Consider the following 24,865-nt stretch of genomic DNA (forward strand, 5'->3'; position numbering starts at 1 on the left):
TCCTTCAACTACATTTAATTTGTTTAGTATTTCATCAACTCTTCTTGTTTTGGTTTTAATCTCCTTAATTTAGTGCCAAATTGCTAAAATTATTATAAATGCTGTAGATATTAATAAAATGATCATAAATACCAAGTGATGAAAAACAGTTAAAATGATGTAGTTAGTGTTAAATGTGGCAGAAACAGAAAAGGATATGGTGAACAAGTATATGTAAAGTAGTAAGAAAAGATTCAAGCAACTGAGCAGAAATAAAAATGGTTTTTGTTTGTTTCCAAAGACTTCCACTGCAATCCTTCTATCTGTTATTGCCAGATTGCCCTAAAATAAACAAACATTCTGGTTGTAAGCACGGGCAATAGCTCTTTCTTTTTCTTTTTCTTTTTCTTTTTCTTTTTCTTTTTTTTTTTACTAGCTTCCCTGTTAGTGTCCTGGTGAAGTCTACATTCATATCAGACCTATTGGAGCATAAGCTTCCGTGGGTGAATACCCACTTGGTCATTTATCAGGTCATTTTTAGCCTAGATTGCATATGTTTCTCATTGGAGCATTAAAGATTGAGGTCAGAATTGAGTTACTGATTATTTTTTAAAAATATAGTTATGTTTGGCTTGAACTCTTGTTGATGTAATCTGACACACACTGTTTGGAGAAAGCACATTAGTGAAGAGACACCCTAAAAAAATGCAGTTGTGCCTGATGATACAGTGTGAAGTTTTAAGTTGGCAATAAGTGGAGATGAAACAGCTGCTGAAATAGAATGTGTTTCTTCAAATGATTCTTGAGAACTCTGTGGGATAGAAGTAGTAAGGAACATGCTACCCACTGTTTAACTCATTTTTAGGAAACTTTAAAATATTTGCATAGCTGATAGAAAGTGAAGAGCCAGGCCTCAAATGGGAAGGAACAAATGTTGTTTGTCTATTTTAGAACTATCCACTAACCTTTCACTATAGAAAAATGTTCTTCGTATTGCAACAATGACATTAACACAAATCTCTTGTCACTTGCTATACACTGCGGTAAATTTTTTGAAGACATATAGTAAAGCATCTAATAAAAATCTCATTTCATCAAGTGATTACTAGTAATCAGTTTGATGATGTAAAAACAGAATAAACTACAAGAAAGCAAACCGTTTTTCCATATATTTTCTCAGAGGAGACATTGGTTCTAGACAAATTGTTATTAAAACAGCATTCACCATATACTGAACAGATGCTGTACAAAACTGGTATTTTTCATTAATTGCAATGTTGTTAAGTTTAGAGGGATACCACTAGTATCTCAACTCAATTAGATATTGAGTCATCTTGTGGATCTTAGTCTTGTTTCAGAAAACAATAAGTGTAATCATTTGTAAATCATATTGCTCTGAGAGGATATTTTGACAATGGATAAATTATAAAATGAATAGAGATCAAAATGACAGTCTGTTTGTTAAGCAGATCATCAGCATGTATTATACTTTAATGGTGACTCAGGCCCAGATGTCTGTATCTTTGTAAACTATTGTGTTACATTTAGACACATAAATTCCCTTTGAATACTGTGGCAAAATTCACAGTGACTTTATTGGAAACAGGAGTGGTCCTGAAGATTTGTTTTTGTTTTTGAAAACAAAATGACAAACAACAACATACCTTGGAGCCAAGTGATTCAAAACGCCTTTTAGTATGTTGAGTGAAAAATAACTATGTTGTACCATCTTTTTAATAAAATATCTTGAGTGACTCTGATAATCATAAAATTGAGAGACTTGCTAGAGCCAGGTATGATCTAAACAGTCTTCTCCTTGCAGGTCTGTGAGCGCATTTCCATTCTGTTTTTCAGCATCTGTAGTGTATTATATTCTACTGTATTTCTTTCACAGACAGCCATTTCCACTTGTTATTTTGTCTGTCATAAAAGAACTAAAAACCACTAAGCCCTAAACTGAGCCCCTAAATTTCATTTTCGGTTGTCCTTAAAGTTGAATTTGAATGTTGTGCAGTGAAAGGAGCAAATCAGTTATTGTTAATGTTTGTCCATTGAGACACAGAAAACTTTTGCTAATTATCACTTGTTAAGTAAGTTCCCAATACAACTTAACAATGATTAATTTAAATTTTCAACACCTTCTGTGTTTTGAAGATATTTTTTTTCTATTAAGAAATATTGAAGCAGTCAGGGAATTTGCAAGTCTGGCAGCCTTTTAGCTGATGACTGGCATTTCTAGCATTTGTACAATATTATGCTCATATATTTTTCGTGGACCTTTATTCTCTTCAGTGAATATAGCTACAGGCTTTCAATTAAAACCTCTTCTCTTTCAGGTTCCTGTAGTAGTGAAAAATGAAAACTGGTTTGACCTTTTTTCAGCAAATGAACACTTACTTGGTAGTGAGGTATGTAGTAAATGTGATAGCTCATGTCATGTTAAGGACTGATCCCTCAACATCAGTGATGTAAATAGACCATCAACAGGAGAAATTAAGTATAGTAAATCCTGTCAGTGGGGTGGGAGGTGGGGGGAAATGACAGACTGTCTCATATCAGGATCAAACAGGTTTAATAATGAAGGATTACCATTCTTAGAAACTGAACAAATAAATACAGAGACGTGAAAGGCTGACCAACCGAAATGGGCTTTTTAAAGTAACAGTGCAGGTTATGAATAAGTTTTGTTAATACTTGCATGGAAAATTAATGTATATTAATGCTAAAAGGAAACTATTATTTACAAAAGGAAGTAAAGATCCTTAACTTTAGGGTAAATTCACCCCCACAAAAGAAGTATGGAATCTAAAAGTTCTGAAAAACCTTTTATCATTTTAGATTACAATATTCACTATATAGAAAAGAGGCTAAGTTTAGGAATGCATTTAGTACTGGTTAGTATGAGCCTACCAAGTCTGTGTGTCAGACTGTAAATGTAAGGAAAGGACATGCTCTTTAAAGAGCAGAGTATAGCAACATGATTATTTTGGAAAATATTTAGAAGATGTTTTAAAATTAGTTAATTTTTTTTACATTATAAGTATAAACAATATCCATTACAGGAACCAATATAATTTTTCATATCTTATAGCTAACGTTGTGCGGGAAGTGGAGGAGAATGGGAATGAATCTCTTAAAATGTATGATTTCAAAATAAATTACGTCTTTCATTTTTTCTGTGGTAAAACAGGGCAAAATACAAATACCGAGAAGCTCTATGGCTTAATGGCTCTTATATCAAGGCCTGTTTTTGAAGCACAGTTTGAAATAAGTATATGGGGTGAAATGGTTTCAGATCCTAGCAAACAGTTATTACCATATATTATCTGGGATGCCTCACTTCCTTAAAAAGAACACAGACGTGAATCAGCAGGGAAAACTGCCAAACAATAATCTCTCCTTTTATAAAGGGATGATAGTGTTATATTTCTATTTTTAGAGAACAGGTATGAATTTTGGATTTTGATTAGAGATGGGTTTGAACTGTAGCCTCAGATCCAAACACTCCTGAACCTCCAGTTTTGAAATTTGGATCCAAAATTACCTTTTTCAGAGTTAGGGTGCTTGATTGTTATAAGATTATGCTTGAGCTGTGAAGTTGAATCTGGAACTGGACCATGAGATTTTGGTTGAGCCTCTCTCTAATTGGGAAGTGGGAACCCCAAAACAAAAGCTACTAACTTTAAATTGGCTAAGGATTGAAATATTAATACAAATGGAAATGTGTACATATTAAATAATTTAAATATTACATATTTCATTTATTACTCTGCACATTGATCAACATCTCTTTAGGGCAAGGAAACTATCTTATACAAGAGCCAACTTTAATATATGGATATTCCTGTTGAGCTGCTTATATAGTGTATTTGAGTAAAATAAATTAAAAAGAGGGTTTAGCTTCCCAAGTCACTTAACCAGTTAACCTTAAAACACATAAAAATAGACATATGTCTTGCATAATAAGGAAAAACTTCCTTACCACTAAAGGTCAAGTGTATATTTTTGATCATTAGTGCACTGTATAATCCATTATCTGCTCATCAATCAGTCGGCATCCAGATTTCCAAAAAGTTCTCAGGCCACTTCTCCTGTGATTAGTGCCAGTTCTTGTAGCTCTCATGTGTTTGGTGAATCATGGTTGGTTAGTGAAGAGTGTATTCTATTTCTTGGTAGAATGTTTGATTATAGAAATATTCTTTTCTTTAAAAAATAAAAAGCAAATACTAAATGTAAAAAATGTGACTGCATTATAATTAATGCATCCTCTTAGGGTAGGTCTACACTTCCCGCTGGATCGGCGGGCAGCGATCGACCCCTGAGCGCTCTCCCATCGACTCCTGTACTCCAGCGCCGTGAGAGGCGCAGGTGGAGTCGACGGGGGAGTGGCAGCAGTCGACTCACCGCGGTGAAGACACCACGGTAATTTGATCTAAGTACGTCGACTTCAGCTATGTTATGCACGTAGCTGAAGTTGCATAACTCAGATCGATCCCCTCCTCTAGTATAGACTAGGGCTTAGACATCATATGTACAAAGTAAGAGTAGTTTCTTGTTTGCACTCGTATCATTAGACCCTGCCAGCTTCACTTGGCAGGTCTCCCACCCATACCATTCATGAAACAACACTATTGTGGCATGAGATGTGCTGTTGATGGCATGCATTAATTAATACAATGTCTATTAGCAGTTCCCATTTTCATAAAGCTTTGTAGATATCCACATATAGCTAAATGTCACATATTACGGATGACTTCTAAGGAATATTTGTGCTGATAAAAGCAAACTTGCAATAAATTAATTTTAATGCACTCTTCCATGAGATTTGCTTTCCAGTTAGCATTTGGAATTGTTTTGCATTTTCTGACTATAATTTAATTCTGACTATAATTTAACTTCATTTGATTTTTTTTCCTAAAATGTGCAATGTGAAAAACTGAAAACTTTTATTTAAAAAAAAATTTTCTGTGATTTCAGCTGATGAGATGGATAATAAGTGAAATTTGTGCAGTCTGGAGGATATATAATGTGAATGTTTTAACTAATGAGGGTAAAACCAACACCAATGAAACACCTCTATTCTCTTGGAAGCCATGGGAGCATATATATGCCTTATGCAAAGCTATTAAGGGACACATGCCACTGTATAATAGTTATGGAAAATATGTGGTGAAACTTTACTGGATGGTAAGTGACTACTTTCAGTTATATAAAATGTTGTATCTGTGTGTTTATGCATTTAATATGAATATAATGTACTATCTTTAATTATCAGGATAAATATTTTGCTTTTTTGAAAAAAATATGTTTTGTAGTGGTAAAATTGTTAAACTATCAAGATGAAAATGAATATTTCTTGTTATACTTGTACAAATTAAGAGTTATGAAATCCTAGATCATTAGCCAGATGTGCAGTAATTGTTTAGAAGAACACTACCTGGAGTATTTTATTGCTTGTTAGGAAATTATATTTATCTAGGCACTACTGAAAAATAAATAATATGTGCAGTTTGTGTATACAGTAGAGATATAGTGTGTAGATAATGTTGCTTCTATTTAAAGAGCTTTTCATATGCTTAGAACTTTCTAACCCGTTTTGCTTTCAAACTGAAAATTTTGGATTTACTCAGACTTAGGTGGGAATTTGAGGAAAAGTGATTGTCATACATTTTTACCACTCTCTCTGTAGTAGTGAATTATTATTATTATTATTTTTACATTGTTTAAGTTATCCATTTTGAACAGCACTAGTACCTTAGCAGTTCGGAGTAGAAATTTGAAATTGGCAGAACCTACTTTGACAGGCTTTAATTCCTTTGTTGCAGCTGTACCTTCTAATGGTGTGGATGAAACTTTATTTTGATTTTGCTGAGTTATTTGAGGTTTTTTTTCACAATGGATTTAACACACGTACACTTCTTCTTCTTTTTTTTTTAACAACTGAGAACAGTTTGGAGATCCATCGTGTTAATAAAAACAAAAAACAAACAAACAAACAAAACCCACACAACATCTTAGCATCACACATGAACATGAACAAAGTAAGTGGCAATTCTCATTCAGCACAAGAAGTGGTAACTGGAGTTTTTAAGGAAGTATTTAAATCTATGGAAAAAAACTAGGAGTACTTGTGGCACCTCAGAGACTGACAAATTTATTTGGGCATAAGCTTTCGTGGGCTAAAACCCACTTCATCGGATGCATGCAGTGGGAAACACAGTAGGAAGATATATATACACAGAGAACATGAAAAAATGGGTGTTGCCATACCAACTGTAACGAGAGTAATCAATTAAGGTGGGCTATTATCAGCAGGAGAAAAAAAACTTTTGTAGTGATAATCAGGATGGCCCATTTCAAACAGTCGACAAGAAGGTGTGAGTAACAGTAGGGGGAAAAATTAGTCTGGGGAAATAGTTTTTACTTTGTTGTGTGTTTGCTGGTCAACCTGAAGCAAATACTCACCAGCAACCACACACCACACAACAGAATCACTAACCCGGGAACCTATCCTTGCAACAAAGCCCATTGCCAACTCTGTCCACATATCTATTCAAGGGACACCATCATAGGACTTAGTCACATCAGCCGCACTATCAGAGGCTCGTTCACCTGCATGTCTACCAATGTGATATGTGCCAACAATGCCCCTCTGCCATGTACATTGGCCAAAATGGACAATCTCTATGCAAAAGAATAAATGGACACAAATCAGACGTCAAGAATTATAACATTCAAAAACCAGTCAGAGAACACTTCAGTCTCTCTGGTCACTCAATTTCAAACCTAAAAGTCACAATTCTCCAACAAAAACTTCAAAAACAGATTCCAACAAGATACTGGAGAATTGGAATTAATTTGCAAACTAGACACCATTAAATTAGGCTTGAATAAAGACTGGGAGTGGATGGGTCATTACACAAAGTAAAATCTATTTCCCCATGCTAATTTTTTACTTTATTATATTTTAAAATTAGCCATTTGCACACACACAGAAAATGAAACAACAACAACACACACACGACTATTTAAAGCAAAATAAATAACAACTGACCAAAACTATGTACACCTTTTTTCCTAGCTGATTGAGCACATATTTCCATTCCAGTCAAATAAAAATCCAGTCAAATACATACAATCTGAAAATTCAAAAATATTTTAAAGCTGGGTTTTTTTGGGCGGGGGATGGTGGAGGTCACTCCGTTGTGCACCCACATGAGCCACAGTCTTTGTTAAAGTGACAAAAGCAATTAGGATCTTAACTAAACCAATGGCTAATTAATGCAAAAAAAGCACAAAATAAATAAAGCACTGCTAATAAAGTACAAAACCAGAAGTTGACAGGCATCAGAAATCAGAATGTAAATACAAGTAATTTCTTAGGGTATGTCTACGCTACGAAATTAGGTTGAATTTATAGAATTCGGTTTTGTAGAAAGCATTTTTATACAGTTGATTGTGTGTCCCCACACAAATGCTCTAAGTGCATGTAGTCGGCAGAGTGTGTCCACAGTACCGAGGCAACCGTCGACTTCCGGAGCGTTGCACTGTGGGTGGCTATCCCACAGTTCCCGCAGTCTCCGCCACCCATTTGAATTCTGGGTAGAAATCCCAGTGCCTGATGGGGCTAAAACATTGTCACGGATGGTTCTGGGTACATATCGTCAGGCCCCCATTCCCTCCCTCCCTCCGTGAAAGCAAGGGCAGACAATTGTTTTGCGCCTTTTTTCTTGAGTTACCTGTGCAGACGCCATACCATGGCAAGCATGGATCCCACTCAGCTAACCATCACCATATGTCTCATGGGTGCTGGCAGACGTGGTACTGCATTGCTACACAGCAGCAGTTTATTGCCTTTTGGCAGCAGACAGTGCAGTATGACTGGTAGCCGTCATCGACGTAGTCCTGGGTGCTCTTTTAACCAGGCGCCTGGGCAAACATGGGAGTGACTCAGCCAGGTCATTTCCCTTGTTTCTTCTCGTGGCGATTCAGTCCCGCACTGTCTTTTAATCTCCAGCTAGCAGAAGATGATGGGTAGTCGTCGTACTGCACCGTCTTCTGCCGAGCACCCAGGTGTTCACGATGGCTAGCAGTCGTACTGCACAGTCTGCTACGAGCAAGATGTATAAAGATAGATGAAGAGGCTCAAAACAAGAAATAGACCAGATTTGTTTTGTATTCATTTTCTCCTCCCTCCTTCCCTGTGTGAAATCAACGGCCTGCTAAACCCAGTTTTGAGTTCTATCCTTGAGGGGGCCATTCAGTTTCTTGCAAAGCCACCCCCCTTTGATTATTTTAATTCCCTGTAAGCCAACCCTGTAAGCCATGTCGTCAGTCGCCCCTCCCTCCGTCAGGGCAACAGCAGACAATCGTTCCGCGCCTTTTTTCTGTGCAGACGCCATACCACGGCAAGCATGGAGCCCGCTCAGATCACTTTGGCAATTAGGAGCACATTAAACACCACACGCATTATCCAGCAGTATATGCAGCACCAGAACCTGGCAAAGCGATACTGGGCGAGTAGGTGACGTCAGCGTGGTGACGTGAGTGATGAGGACATGGACACAGACTTCTCTCAAAGCACGGGCCCTAGCAATATGGGCATCATGGTGCTAATGGGGCAGGTTCATGTGGTGGAACGCCGATTCTGGGCTCAGGAAACAAGCACAGACTGGTGGGACCACTTAGTGTTGCAGGTCTGGACGATTTCCAGTGGTTGCGAAACTTTTGCTTGCGTAAGGGCAGTTTCATGGAACTTTGTGACTTGCTTTCCCGTGCCCGGAGGCGCAAGAACCAAGATGAGAGCAGCCCTCACAGTTGAGAAGCAAGTGGCAGTAGCCCTCTGGAAGCTTGCAATGCCAGACAGCTGCCAGTCAGTCGGGAATCAATTTGGAGTGGGCAAATCTACTGTGGGGGCTGCTGTGATGCAAGTAGCCAACTCAATCAAAGATCTGCTGATATCAAGGGTAGTGACCCTGGGAAATTTGCAGGTCATAGTGGATGGCTTTGCTGCAGTGGGATTCCCTAACTGTGGTGGGGCCATAGACGGAACCCATATCCCTATCTTGGCACTGGAACACCAAGCCGCCGAGTACATAAACCACAAGGGGTACTTTTCAATAGCGCTGCAAGCTCTGGTGGATCACAAGGGACGTTTCACCAACATCAACGTGGGATGGTCGTAAAGGTACATGACGCTCGCATCTTCAGGAACTCTGGTCTGTTTCAAAAGCTGCAGGAAGGGACTTTATTCCCAGACCAGAAAATAACCTTTGGGGATGTTGAAATGCCTATAGTTATCCTTGGGGACCCAGCCTACCCCTTAATGCCATGGCTCGTGAAGCCATACACAGGCAGCCTGGAGAGTAGTCAGGAGCTGTTCAACTACAGACTGAGCAAGTGCAGATTGGTGGTAGAATGTGCATTTGGACATTTAAAAGCACACTGGCACAGTTTACTGACTCGGTTAGACCTCAACGAAATCAATATTCCCACTGTTATTACTGCTTGCTGTGCGCTCCACAATATCTGTTAGAGTAAGGGGGAGACGTTTATGGCGGGGTGGGAGGTTGAGGCAAATCGCCTGGCTGCTGGTTACGCACCGTCAGACACCAGGGTGGTTAGAAGAGCACAGGAGGGCACGGTGCGCATCAGAGAAGCTTTGAAAATCAGTTTCATGACTGGCCAGGCTACGGTGTGAAAGTTCTGTTTGTTTCTCCTTGATGAAACCCCCCCGCCCCTTGGTTCACTCTACTTTCCTGTAAGCTAACCATCCTCCCCTCCTCCCTTTGATCAGCACTTGCAGAGGCAATAAAGTCATTGTTGTTTCATATTCATGCATTCTTTATTCATTCATCACACAAATAGGGGGATAACTACCAAGGTAGCCCAGGAGGGGTGGTGGAGGAGAGAAGCACCAGGAGGAGTGGTGGAGGAGGGAAGGACAAGGCCACACAGCACTTTAAAAGTTTAAAACTTATTGAATGCCAGCCTTCTGTTGCTTGGGCAACCCTCTGGAGTGGAGTGGCTGGGTGGCCCCCCCACCGCGTTCTTGGGCGTCTGGGTATGGAGGCTATGGAACTTGGGGAGGAGGGCGGTTGGTTACACAGGGGCTGTAGTGGCAGTCTGTGCTCCTGCTGCCTTTCCTGCTGCTCAACCATATGCTGGAGCATATTGGTTTGATCCTCCAGAAGCCTCAGCATTGAATCCTGCCTCCTCTCATCACGCTGCCGCCACCTTTCAGCTTCAGTCCTCTCTTCAGCCCGCCACTTACTCTCTTCAGGCCGCCACTTCTCCTCCCGGTCATTTTGTGCTTTCCTGCACTCTGACATTGTCTGCTCCACGCATTCGTCTGTGCTCTGTCAGTGTGGGAGGACAGCATGAGCTCAGAGAACGTTTCATCACGAGTGCGTTTTTTTCGCCTTCTAATCTTCACTAGCCTCTGGGAAGGAGAAGATCCTGTGATCCTTGAAACACATGCAGCTGGTGGAGAGAAAAAAAGGGACGGTGGTATTTAAAAAGACACATTTTCTAGAACAATGGGTACACTCTTTCACGGTAAACCTTGCTGTTAACATTACATACATAGCACATGTGCTTTCATTCCAAGGTCGCATTTTGCCTCCCCCCAGCGTGTTGCTAGCCCCTCCCCCCTCCCCGTGGCTAACAGCGAGGAACATTTCTGTTCAGCCACAGGCAAACAGCCCAGCAGGAATGGGCACCTCTGAGTGTCCCCTTAAGAAAAGCACCCTGTTTCAACCAGGTGACCATGAATGATATCACTCTCCTGAGGATAACACAGAGAGATAAAGAACGGATGTTGTTTGAATGCCAGCAAACATACACTGCCATGCTTTGTTCTACAATGATTCCCGAGTACGTGCTACTGGCCTGGTGTGGTAAAGTGTCCTACCATGGTGGATGGAATAAGGCTGCCCTCCCCAGAAACCTTTTGCAAAGGCTTTGGGAGTATAGCCAGGAGAACCACGAGTGCCAGGGCAAATTAATCATTAAACATGCTTGCTTTTAAACTGTGTATAGTATTTTAAAAGGTATACTCACCAGAGGTCCCTTCTCCGCCTGGCAGGTCCGGGAGGCAGCCTTGGGTGGGTTCGGGGGGTACTGGCTCCCGGTCCAGGGTGAGAAACAGTTCCTGGCTGTTGGGAAAAATGGTTTCTCCGCTTGCTTACTGTGAGCTATCTACAACCTCATCATCATCATCATCTTCCTCGTTCCCAAAACCTGCTTCCGTGTTGCCTCCATCTCCATTGAAGGAGTCAAACAACATGGCTGGGGTAGTGGTGGCTGAACTCCCTAAAATGGCATGCAGCTCATCTTAGAAGTGGCATGTTTGGAGCTCAGACCCGGAGCGGCCATTTGCCTCTCTGGTTTTCTGGTAGGCTTGCCTCAGTTCCTTAAGTTTCATGCGGCATTGCTTCGGGTCCCTATTATGGCCTCTGTCCTCCATGCTCTGGGAGATTTTGACAAATGTTTTGGCATTTTGAAAACTGGAACGTAGTTCTGATAGCACGGATTCCTCTCCCCATACAGCGATCAGATTTTGTACCTCCCGTTTGGTCCATGCTGGAGCTCTTTTGCAATTCTGGGACTCCATCATGGTCACCTCTGCTGATGAGCTCTGCATGGTCACCTGCGGCTTGCCACGCTGGCCAAACAGGAAATTGAAATTCAAAAGTTCGCGGGCCTTTTCCTGTCTACCTGGCCAGTTCATCTGAGTTGAGAGTCCTGTCCAGAGCGGTCACAATGGAGCACTGTGGGATAGCTCCCAGAGGCCAATACCATCTAATTGCATCCACAGTACCCCAAATTTGACCCACCAAGGCCGATTTCAGCGCTAATCCCCTTGTCGGGGGTGGAGTAAGGAAATCGATTTTAAGAGCCCTTTAAGTCAAAAAAAGGGCTTCATCTTGTGGACGGGTGCAGGGTTAAATCGATTAAACGCTGCTAAATTCGACCTCAACTCCTAGTGTAGACCAGGCCTTAAACATACAATATGACTGCTTGCAGCCGGTAAAAGCTGCTCGGGCAGGGGGGCTCTTGGCTCTGGAGCTGGTAGAGCCCTTGGGGAGCAGCGTCCGCAGGAGGCAGGGCCCAGGAGCCCAGGCCGGAGCGGGTCAATCTGGGTCACTGTGTGGAGCCCAGGTACTTACACCCACACTGGGCAGCATGCCCCAGTGGGTGGGAACACGGGCTGGGGACTGCTCTCAAACTCCCTGGCTCCCCACCTGTGCTTACTTCTGAGCTGTTGCTGACAGTAGCAGTGCCTTCAGAACTGGGCGCCCAGCCAGCAGCCGCTGCTCTCCAGCCACCCAGCTCTGAAGGCAGTGCCGCTGCCAGCAACAGCACAGAGGTAACTGTGGCAATGCCATACCATGCCACCCTTACTTCTGCGTGACATTTGACCTTTTCACTGGGAGGGGTGGCAACTGGGGGACTAAGGCAAATTTTGAGGTGACTGTAGTCTCCGCAAGTCCCCGCATGCAGCCCTGCATGCCTTTTCCATATCTCAAAAGCAGGCAAAATATTGTCCTCAGAAGCAGGGACAGCAGAATGGTGGAACACTACAGCAGCCAACGAAAGAGGAAAATATAAAGCAATTTCTGTGGCTGCATAATCTTATGGAGGTGCTAATTACCCTGAATTTAAGTCTTTAGGACAGGGAGCCTCAATCTTTTCTCATCTTTAACTTCTGAAAACCACCTCCATTTTCCTTTTGTGATACCATATCTCAGACCCCTTACATGCATTCCATAATTCTGTGTGCATTCCACCCCATGCATAGCCCCTTACAAATTCTGCTTTCTGCTCTCTGATTCAGATCAGTAATTTTTTTTCCTGTTGGTCTGCAAGATTAGCCATTTACTCCCTGTCTTCAGTCCATGATAGGTGTATCTTTTTGCCTTGCAGTCCTTGAGTTAACACTGTAGCACAAAAAGGAACACATCTCTGTTTATATATCTCTCATAAAGAGATGTGTTAGTGTAGAGATGTTGAGTGAGCCCTGTAATGTACATTGTGTTGCTTAGCAACTACGTGACTCAAGGTTCTTTCAAAAATCTCTATAGATAAAAATAAAAATTACCCAAATTCTTCCATAATCCTTGCAAAATCACTCATCTCAGCTCAATGTTAAACTGTTGCTTTAGTGGTCATGTCTAAATTTCCTGTACAGAAAAATAAGAAGGACGGGTTGCACTCTCTTATCTCACACCCTGTTAAAATATTTATAATCACTTTTGATTCTTGGAATGAGCACAAATGCAAACAAAGGTGAGGGGAGCTTTTAAATATTAGCACCCATGCACACTGTTTTGATTTGGTGCACCTTTTTTTAAGTAACAGAAAACAAAATCCTAAACATGTTCATTCTATTCTTAAATATCCCCAACTTTGTTCATTTAATATTAGGAAATTGAAATTAGGAAAAGCACACATTCCTCCATTCAATATAGGCCCCGAGTGAAGTTTTAAAATTGAGTTCTGTTCAAATTGGTTTAACTCAGAAATATCTTCAGAAAGATTCCTAAAAATCTATCAAGAGATTTGCTTGTAGGATCAGTCTGAACATATGATAGCCCCTCAAAAGGTAATTTTAAAAGAAATGTATGAGAAACTAAAATATGGTTGAACAATAACCGTGTCAGTTCATTCATAACCATAGTTGCTACCTTGACAAAATATAATATAGTGCTAGATTGTATCTTTACAATTTGCCTTTTGTAAGAGGCGGTGCATAGTTGAGCTTCCCAAGGAGTAGATGAGGGAACAAATTGCAACTCTTCACTCAGAGTCATAATTTATGCCCTGGCTCTCTCCTTTGGGATTAATAATCCGCTACTGATAGTTCCATTTGCCACGTTGTTTAGGGATGTGGAGGTGGGAAAGAGGGGAGCCAAGTCTCTCCATCCACTTGCTTGGGGGGTGAACTAGCAGATTTGTGGAGGCAGCCCTGTCCCTGGCACTTTGACTTGTAATGCTAGTAGCCCACACAAGGGAGCCAGGAGTTGTCTTCCACCTCTTGAGTCAGTTGCAGGAGTTCAGAGAACATGATCTTACCCATATAATCTTGGGTTGAGGGTGCTGTCTGTAGTGTACGAATGATGCTGGGGCTCTATGGGGAACAATCGCATGTAATAAACGACTGTATTGTATATCTGTATTTAACATCTGCACAGTTAAAGTTGCATAGGCTACTTTAACTGTCATTTCCTGAGTTGTGTGTGTTCTAATCAGTCTCATTTCTATTCTCCCTTCACTGAAGTTCCCTTTTCCTTGCTTCCTCTGCTGGTTCTACCAATTCAGTACTCAGGAAAGGTGGGGAACCTCATGGGAGAGAGAAAAAAGGGGACATGCAAAGGAGAAGGGAAAGTGATAAACACCCAAGGGTGGGGGATGAGAAGGGAAATCTGGAAGAGAGCTGAAGGGAAATTGAGAGGGGGAAGAATAAAGGGAGAGGTAGAGAAAGTTCACAGATGGGAGGATAAAGAGGGGGGTGGGCTTTTACTCTAGGCTGGTTTCAGTGAGACATCATATTGTCTCTTAAGGAGACTGGTATCTCACCAGAATCAGCATGTGGTTGAACCCTTCCTCTTTGTTCTACTTGATATACCACATCCAGTCTCTTCAGCAATAACTGTAATAAGCGATCACATTCTGGCACCTCCACCCTGTATTGTTGCAGTAGTACTCCTATCCCCGTTCTGCTGTCCTGGGTCCCAGTTCTCCACAATCAGGTTGTATTCTACAGGGAAAGAACTGGGACCAATTGGTACAAAGTTTAGGTAGGAGTTCTGTGGGGGTCTCATATTCATTTCTGACAGGGCTGCCTCTTAAATCTTAAGACCTGGCATGGAATGTACTGATTCAACATAATTGCAAAATAGTAGAGCGATTAGCTTGATTTTCCTCCTGCACATTCATTCAGCTCGTTTCTGCCAATAATGTCCTCCCCCTTCTCCACCAAATAAAATTCTGACCCCAAAAATAGTATTACCCTGAACTTGCTGCTTCATTTCTTCTCTCTATCTCATAAGGATTTCTATTTCTGAATTTGAACTCTTACTTTTAGTCCTTGGGAATTACTTCCCCTCTGTCTCTAGTCCCTCTCTCTCACAATGTACATTTTAAAATAATATATACTTAGGCTTTTAAAAGGGGCTATTGTCAATGCATGATAATTACAATACGGATTTGAAGATTTACTAACTATATGAAATCAAAAAATCAGTCAAGGGGAAAAAGTCAAATAACATCTGAAAGGAAAAGAAGAATGTCACACTGCAGTTATGTTATTTAACTGTTAAAGGTATGATTAGTAAGAAATGCACTCTTAAGAATTACTTACACAGAGTTACTGCATCCTTAGTTATGGAGAAAAATAAGTAGACAAACATTCCATTTTCTTTGCCCATTAACTTGTACTGCTTGCTTTATGAAGCATTTGGTAGAACTGCTACATGAGAGAGGAGACAAAGCTATGTCTTATCTCATTGTTTGAGCAATTAAAGGCCTGCCATTCAATAACTTCTTTGGTTTTCAAAAATGCACTTGAGAAATTTTAAAATCAGTTATGGCCATTAGCAAATGTTCTTTGCCTTTAGAAATACCTATGTATATGATACTTCCTTCATTTATGTATCATATGGTTTAAACTCTCTTTTTAGATTCATCTTCTAAAATATTAAGAATTGGTGGGAGCACCAATGGCATAGCAATAGGAACCATCAGACAGAATCCATGTTCTACCTATTACATTTAAAGAATTTATCAAACTAAACTAAAGCGTACAGATTATAGCCAAATAAAAAAAAATTCAAAAACCATTATGTAAATTAATTTAACACTACCACCTCGTAATAATGTAGTCTCACTACTAGTGTTTTTGACTTAAAAATTAGTTTAAGTAAAAGAGAGCATTTGTCTTTCCTTGATGTGGTGAATTTGTTTCCCTCATTTTGAAGTGCAGAGCTTTCTGCAGCTTCTGGTAACCCAGTGGATTCGAATATCTTGAAAATAGCCTAAAAAGGTTTTATTAATTTAGGTACAAAGTGCTTGAGCTTCTGCTTGTGGGGCAGGTTCTTCTCCTTCATGGAAACCTTCTAAGGAATTCTCATTCCTGAGGATGTACGCTGGAGACCATCAGTGGCTGTCTTTTAGACTCGGTCACTCAAAAGCTGATATGGCTATTTTTGCTTCCTTTTGGATTTTTTGCCTGTTTTGTTGACTGTGTATATTTTGCCTGACCGACTTTCTAATTTAATTTTAATTTTTTATTAGTTATTCTTAATCACAGCTCTTTTGTTTATCATTAATGGGGCCAAAAGGCTGGCCTGTGCTAGTCCTTAAAAGCCCCTTCTAACTAATCACAGCAGCACCCCAGATACTATACTCTGAGGGTTCAGCAGCTTTTTCATAGGGTAGATATCCTCATTGACTACTTCCTTTTCCTATTTGATCATGCAACATTACTGTGGAAAATGTCAGTTACTTACATGGAAAAGCAACTAGCATTTAGGTTGTTTTTTTTTCTCCCAGAAAGTTAAGTGCTCTTTTGCTCTTCATTTAATCTCTTGCACAATTTGTATGTTCCTGTCCCCTGCCCTGCTCCTTTGTCCATGCATCTTTGTTGCCTCCTCCCCTTCTTGTCCATTGCCTTTTATATGATTCTATGCTACCTTTTCTTCCTTTCCTTTTGCAGATGCTTTCCTTGGTTTCCTTGCTTGATTCCTTTCTCTCCTGGAATTTCCTCTGCTGCTGGTGGTTGACCCTTTCCAGAGGACAACTTCCGTTTCCTCTCTTCCTCTTATGCAGCAAAGAAAGCAAAGCTGGCTTCTGCGCCTTTTCTCCAGCTAGTTATACAGGTCCATAGAGGCTCTCTTTGCTGGAAACAAAAAGGGCAGCATCATGTGACAAGCCAGCAAGTGCTCTGCAAATATCAGTGATCCATGGACCGTAGCTTGGGAACCCCTGCAGTTCTATCAGATGGGTCCTTGAAAAAATAAGATTTCAAATAAACATTTTCTTGGCTCTCCATTATATCCCATTTTCTCAGGGATTCTGGAGAAGGCACTAGAAGGGTAAGGTCAAGGTGTCCTAAAAGAAAATGACTTGTACGAATAGGTGCAGATTACAGGGTTTGCCCAGCAACCCAAACCCCAATAAAACAACCACAGGTAAGGATGTGGGCTGGTAGCAATAAATATTTTGTGAAATGTTGATGGTAGAATTTTGCATGCTCCTAAATGTATTTTTGCTATGTTTTGTTAATTTGGGGGCTCATGCCTTTGTATATGTTTTTTTGCAATGTTGAGTCTAATGTGCTTTCATTGTTGTCATGTTAATATTGAGTTTGGTAATTTTTAAGTTCATCTTACAATCCTATGAACACAAAAGGATTATGAAAAGGGGGAAATTAAATACTATTTTAGTTTGAGACACAAGTGAGTGTTTTGAAACTGAAATGTGCCTTATTTTTAGGAGTTCTGATTACAAAACCATGAAGGGTTTAAATTTTCATTCATAACATTAAATTAAAACTGAGGTTTTGTAAATAATTCAGATACCATAGTGAGTGCATTATAAATACCTATAGAGGTCAATAGAACTACACCATCATTTCTCCTCTCTATATCTTATACATGATTTAGGCCCTAATCCTTAGTTTTAGGCACATTAGTGGTCCCATTTAAAACAATGGGATTATTCATATGCATAAAGTCAAGCATGAGCCAAAGTATGTGCAGGATTGAGGCCTTAAAGAGGCATTTGGCATATGTTTCCAAGGACTCTGTGATAGCAGTTGAAAATATGCCATACATTTAAGACTGCACATAAATTTGGAAAATAATTGCAGTTTGACTGTTTTATTTCACATAGAAATCTAACAGTAACGAGGTAGTAATATGTATGATATGAAAACAGATTCCATGAATCTCTCACATTCTCTAAACAATTTTCTTTGCATAGTGCAAAATACCAACAATATTTCAAAATCTATCATGGTGTTGCTAAATGTTAAAATATAAACACAGGTACACAAATATACATGTTTAAAATTCTTCCCTGCTTGTTGCATGTTTTGCAGGTGGTATATAGAATGCCAAATTAGAGCCTTATCCAAATAATTTGGAATAAATAGTAGGTTAAGATTTAACATGGCATTAGTAGAGATCAGTGTGAGTAACAGAATTGGAGATAAACTCCATCAAATTAGCAAGGAATTTCAGTATCTGGCATGCTGAGTGTACCTACTAGGGTTTCAAATTGCAATCTGCGTTACTTTCCCTATTCATTAAAATCATTAGTGATATAAATCAAGCTAGAGTAGGTGTGGGTTCTTGGAGAACAAAATTTCCTACACTGAATCTGTTTCTTATTTCCATCACACAGTTTTAATGTTTCTTTTATTTCTCATTCATAGGGATGCTGGCGAAAGATCATTGTGGATGATACTATGCCTTTCAATGAAGAGAATAATTTGTTGCTTCCATCTACAACCTGTCAAACTGAACTTTGGCCACTGTTGCTGACCAAAGCAATCATTAAGCTGGCAAACACTGAGTATGTTTAGGGAGCTCTCTATCAATTTGTTCTATAAAATCAGATGGAATTAATAAGCAACAAAATCATAATACACATGGTGAATGTTTGTTGCAAATTATTGTAATGGTAAATGTGTGCTTTTTGAGCTCCGATGTGAAAGCTGCCACAGTAAATCTGTGTATAAGTATTCTCAGTGGCTGTAGCAGACACAGCTCTCTCGCTCTCTCTCTCTCTCTCTCTCTCTGTATACATGTAAAAAGAAAAGGAGGACTTGTGGCACCTTAGAGACTAACCAATTTATTAGAGCATAAGCTTTCGTGAGCTACAGCTCACTTCCTCAGATGCATCTGAGGAAGTGAGCTGTAGCTCACGAAAGCTTATGCTCTAATAAATTGGTTAGTCTCTAAGGTGCCACAAGTCCTCCTTTTCTTTTTGCGAATACAGACTAACACGGCTGTTACTCTGAAACCTGTATACATGTATACACTCTGAAAGCTTCATAAGGAAATTAATCTAAGAAATCTTCTTAATCGCCTTGTCTGCCTGACGTTACTGTGTTTGTTGCAAAAAACAAACAAAAAACCCCTTCACATGCAGAGCACAAATGTCCCAGAAGTTTTAATGAGTTTGGAAGAGTGGAGATAGATGACAAAACCAAGGTAACTTACATGCTGCAATATTGTCATAATGCATGGTGGTTCTTGCTTTCAACATCCGTAGTTTGTCAGTTAAATATCATGTCTTACAGCAGTGATACTAAGCTAAGTAATGCTTAACCAATCAACATTGGACAAGTAATATACAAACTGGAAGTGAAAACAAAATTACTGGGTCTGTGCTGGTGAAGTTAGTGATAGTAATCTGCAGTGCCATATTATAGATTTGGTTCTGTTCAGTTGTAGGCCAGTTCAGTCTGTAGGCCAGGCAAATGAAGATTTGAAGTGCTCTGGATGCAGTATACTCAGCCGCTTGGGCAGGAACAGTGGGACTTGTGTTTCTTGGGAAAGGAACTCCTCCAACCAATTAGGGGTAGTAATGATACACTCTGAAGGGATTCCAGTCCACTACAGCTCTCTTTTAAAAGAAGAATGGAGTCACAGTGAATAACAGGATATAAACTGGAGACAGTAAGGATGGAGACCTTAAAGCCATGTCTACACTACACAGTTTTGTCGACGAAAGTAATCTTTCGTCAACAAAACAGTGGCGCTGTACACACAGCAAATCTCCTCCAGCGGATTTAGCTCTCCTGCTACACCGACATAATAAAACCACCTGGACAAGGGGCATAGAGTTTTTTCCAACAAAGAGTGACACAGTGTCAGGGTAGACACTGCATTGCTTATATTGCCCAAATTGTCCTCTAGGAGGTGTCCATAATGCCAATCGTGACTGCTCTGGTCACCACTTTGAAGTCCGTTGCACTGCAGCCAGGTACACAGGCATGTGCCCCTCCCCCTTTAAAGCCCAAAGAATTTTTGAAATTCCTCTTCCTGTCTTGCTTGTTGTGAACAGTTCACATAGCATCTTCTCAGTTGAGCATGGCAGCTCACTGAAGCAAACACGCTTCTGCCTGGAGTTGTTGGATTTGCTGGGTCTGTGGGGAGAGGAGGCTGTGCAGTCGCAGCTCCGCTCCAGCCATAGGAACTTTCATACCTACGGGCAGATTGCTTATGGCATGGAGCTGAAGGGGTGTGAGAGGGACACGTAGTAGTTCCGTGCCAAGATCAAGGACCTGAGGCAGGCATACCAGAAAGCAAGAGAGGCCAATCATTGGTCTGGTGCACACTATCCTCTGTGCCGACCCCACCTCCACTGCCAGAAGCCCCATGGATACTTTGGGCGGGGCGGGGCTGGAGGCAGTGGCTAGCAGAGTTAACCCTGAGGATGAAGTGGTGGACAAGGAAGTGGAATTGGAAGAGGATGGGGAACAGGCAACAGGGTCGTCTAGTGGCGTGGTGAGCCAGGACCCGTTTTTTAATTCTGGAGTGGTCAACCATGAGGATGAAGTGGTGGACAAGGAACTGGAATTGGAAGAGGATGGGGAACAGGTGACAGGGTCGTCTAGTGGCATGGTGAGCCAGGACCCGTTTTTAATTCTGGAGTGGTCTAGCCAGTCCCAGCACTCTGGCTTTCGTGCGCCTGATACAGAAGAGGGGAGTCCCAGTAAGTACTCATTGTGCTTTGATACTGCAGGGAGAAATGAGGTAGAGCTATTTTTTTCCCAGGGTAGAAGAGGGATAGATATAACCAACAGTAGCACTATATGCATCTGCCTCTCATTCCCCTATGTAGCTAGACGGAGGGGGGGCCATGTGGAAAAGTTGATGCACATCGGGATGTCCTGAGAATCCTCCATACTGATCTCTAGGAATCTTTTGTGGAGATATTCTGAAATCCTCTGCTGAAGATTCCTTGGGAGGGCTGCTTTGTTCCTTCCCCTGCAGAAGGAAACTTTTCTGCGCCAATCAGCAATTACGCCTGCAGGCATCAGAGCAGGCGAGCAGCATATGGACCCAGTATGCAGCCGCATGCATGCAGGAACTGCACCCTTGCATCTTTGGTTACCCTCGGGAGTGAGATATCAGCTTCTATCACCCCCATCTATGGAAAACAGTGCCAGTATTCAGAATAGTGTCCTTAGAAGCTTGTCATGATCCCCCTCTGAGGCTTCCCCTACCTTTGTCCCATCTTACTCCCTCTCCATTGTGCCCAACTCGTCATGGTTAGGGTTCTTTCCATGCTGTGTGCTTGTCAAGGGAAAGTGAGAAGGTGGTGTATGTAACTTGTATGAATCAAAGCTGTGAGTGCTGCTGTGACCATGGGAGTATTTTCCTCATTGAGGTTTAGCCTCCCAAAATGGCAGCACTAGTGACCCTTTAATCTGGCAAAGGCACATTCAATAGTCATTCTGCACTTGCTGTGCCTATTGTTGAAGTGCTTCTTGCCTTTGTCAAGGTTTCTGGTGTAAGGCTTTATGAGCCACGGGAGCAAGGGGTAGGCTGGGTCTCCAAGGATCACAACTGGCATTTTCACATCCTCAATTACAATCTTCTGGTCTGGAAAGAAAGTCCCTGCTTGCAGCTTTCTTTACAGGTCACTATTCCTGAAGATGTGTGTGTGATGCAACTTATAGCTTATCTAAAGTGATCACTCTCCTTACAATGTGTATGATAATCAAGGTGGGCCATTTCCAGCACAAATCCAGGGTTTAACAAGAACGTCTGAGGACCAGTGCGGGGGGTGGGGGGTAGGAAAAAACAAGGGGAAATAGGTTACCTTGCATAATGACTTAGCCACTCCCAGTCTCTATTCAAGCCTAAGTTAATTACTATTAACTTAAGCTATTACCAACAGGAGAGTGGGTTTGTGGGGGGGAGAAAACCTGGATTTGTGCTGGAAATGGCCCAACTTGATTATCATACCAATATTACCTACTAGATTGGTATGTACACTGCCCTTCCTCCTTATATCCATTCTCCTACCCTATCCTTTCTTTCTTCGTTTTTTTCCCTCTCAAAGAGGATAACTGGCGTGCAGATTACCTTGACATCTCCCAACCATCTCCCCTGAATTCCTAGCTTAAAGCTCTCTTGATCAGTTCTGCCATCCTCCATCCTAGAAGTCTATTTCCTTCTCTACTGAGGTGAATTCCATCCCGAGAGAACAGTCCTCTGTCCATGAATGCTTCCCAATGGCTATACATCCCAAAGCCCTCCTTGTAGCACCACTGCCTGAGCCATCTGTTGAGCATCATAATCTTGTCACACCTTTGTTGCCCTTCTCTAGGAACAGGCAGAATCCCACTGAAGATCACCTGAGCCTCGATTTTCTTTAACATCTTCCCCAGCCTGGCATAGTCTCCCTTGATACGTTCCAGTGAGAATCTAGCCATATCATTTGTTCCCACATGAAGGATAATCAGTGGATTTTTCCCACTCCCATTAGGATCCTCTTCAGCCTCAGGTCCACATCCCGTATCCTAGCACCCGGCAGACAGCACACCCTTTTGTTCTCTGGATCAGCTCTTGTTACAGGCCTGTCTATTCTTCTCAGTAATGAGTCCCCAATCACGTAGACCTGCCTTTTCCTGGCGATGGGCAATTCTCCAGTCTATCCTCTGTTCCATCTGGCCGCAAGTCCTCTCGATTCCTATTGTCCCTTGCAATCCTCTGCAACCCATCCCGTATCCTCCTGGGGCTCATATTTGGTGGTGTTATCTCCATTGACTTTTGCCCTCTTCCAATAGGACTGTCTGCTCTTTTCTTTTTCCTTGCCCTTTCACCTTCAGTGACTACCTGCTGTGTCCCTTCTTCATTTTCCAACTCCGCAAACCTGTTCCTCAGCTCTATTTCTCCTTCACTGCCCCGTCTTTTCGTCTGCCTGGTTCTCTTAGTCACATGGTTCTACTGTCCACTTTCCTCACCCAGCAGTATTCCCTCAGAGTTCTTCGGTCCTGCTTCCATCTGTAAGTCTGAGCTTTTCCCTTCAGCCTCCTCATGTCTTTGCTCCATCATCCGCTCAACCCCCTTCTAAACTCAACCAGAGTCTCCACCTGCATCTCCAAACCTACAATCTTCTCTTCCATCAACTCTATCAGGTGGCACGTCATACAGATGAAATTCATTTCAGCTACCCCCTGCAGGATCATATACATGCCACAGCTTCTATATCCAGTCATCTTCATTGTGTCTTCCGCTACTTGGGTCGCTACCACTGCTGCCTCTGTGTCTGTCATAGCTTTCTCACCTAAGTCCTGTTAGTCTGGGAAACACAAACCAAAACACCCACCCACTGCAAAACAAACCCCCAACGACTACGAAAACAGTGCCAGAACACCACACACTCACTTCACTAGCCTGTCTGTTCCTTTGCCTGGCTCTTAGTCTTCCCCCTCCCAACTCTCCTTTCAAACTCCCACTCAAACTCCCCTGTTTACAGCTGTTTGCTGGCTCCTGTGCCGCTGCAGCTGTTTGTGACAAGACAGACTCAGGATCCAGGCTTTTAGACAGAGATGGCGGACACACAATTTACAAAAAGAAATGGAGTACTAGTGGCACCTTAGAGACTAACCAATTTAGTCTCTAAGGTGCCACTAGTACTCCTTTTCTTTTTGCGAATACAGACTAACACGGCTGCTACTCTGACACAATTTACAGGGGCTGTTGAAAAGCAGTGCAAAACATAGTAGGAAGCCCATGGAGTGATGGGACGAAGAAAACTGTGGGGTGATGGAATGCTGACCCTACCCCCAAGATGCACTGCAACCCTTTCCCAGACCACCCAGTGGCAGATGATGGCAAGTTGAACAATGGGATAGTTACACCCAGGGGCACTGCTCTGTTTGTTGATGCAAGAGCACCAGCTGTGGACACGCTACGCCATCACAAGGAGCATTGTGTAGACGTGCACCAGCGGTTTAATTACAGCAGTGGATGATTGCCAACATAACCTAAGTCAACTTAGCTTTGTAGGGTAGACATAGCCTTAGTCTATTGCTAAAACAGAGAAGAAAAAAATAGAATCAAGGATGGGTTTTCATTTGTAACAATATAAACAAACATATATGTTCACTTTTTTAAAAGGGAGGTTATATTTAGCAATAAGTTGTAAATTTTAAAATTCTGCTCTGAGAATGAGTAGTGTATTTTATTAGGTCAAGATTTTCTTGAGAGTGACCTTTTAAAAAAAGATTAGGACTTTTGATTAGGAAAAGGAAAGAAAAATAGTGGAACTGGAGAGTGGATTCTGAAGAGGCCAAGTTTAAACTGCAGTATTTATTTCTGTTGCAGTCTAGTGGATATATTTTTTGACAGAGAGGGTCACATCCTGCATATTTCAAACATAAGGTTTGCCAGTCACTTAAGTTATCAGTTCAGAAAGATTTTCATAGTTCATGAATGATATACTAGACGTTCTTTGACTCCTTGCTGGGCCTTTCCATTTAGTGTTCAACTTTTGAAATAATTACCGGTATGCATTCTTATAAAAGACAAAATTAAGGAATCCGACTATATCAAATCTTTACAAAAATAAACATAATAGAGACAACTAAGTATAAAAACATGTAGAAGATATGTTTGCTAGTATTTATCAAAAAGTGTAATTTAGAGGTACTTGGAATAAAAAATAAAACCTACAAAGATGCAGTATAGAAAAATAGAGCATCACAAAATATTGATAATTAGGGTTTAGTCATGATTTTTTCACATATTAAGTAGCGTGGTGTAGCACTGCCCAGGATCAACCTGGGAAGCAGACTGTGGCTCAGACACAGCTTGCCTCTCAAGTCCCCTCCTGTTCCAGGGTGGTAGTGGGGTTGGGG

General features: G+C 41.3%; 1 protein-coding gene across 3 annotated transcripts in view; it reads left to right on the forward strand.

The window, feature by feature from the left end:
* Positions 1-24,865, forward strand: part of ADGB (androglobin) — a 224,461-nt gene that overhangs the window by 36,007 nt on the left and 163,589 nt on the right. Inside the window, exons 4-6 of one of the 3 annotated variants that reach the window (XM_073337563.2) lie at positions 2,316-2,387; positions 4,957-5,166; positions 18,419-18,558. In XM_073337563.2, the coding sequence (XP_073193664.2) occupies positions 2,316-2,387; positions 4,957-5,166; positions 18,419-18,558 (422 nt within the window). Of the gene's footprint in view, positions 1-2,315; positions 2,388-3,068; positions 3,120-4,956; positions 5,167-16,863; positions 17,172-18,418; positions 18,559-24,865 lie in introns of those variants that run through there. The other 2 variants (XM_073337564.2, XM_073337565.2) reach the window with 2 other exon arrangements.

Source organism: Lepidochelys kempii, chromosome 3 (genome assembly GCF_965140285.1).
Source record: "Lepidochelys kempii isolate rLepKem1 chromosome 3, rLepKem1.hap1, whole genome shotgun sequence".
NCBI lineage: Eukaryota > Metazoa > Chordata > Testudines > Cheloniidae > Lepidochelys > Lepidochelys kempii.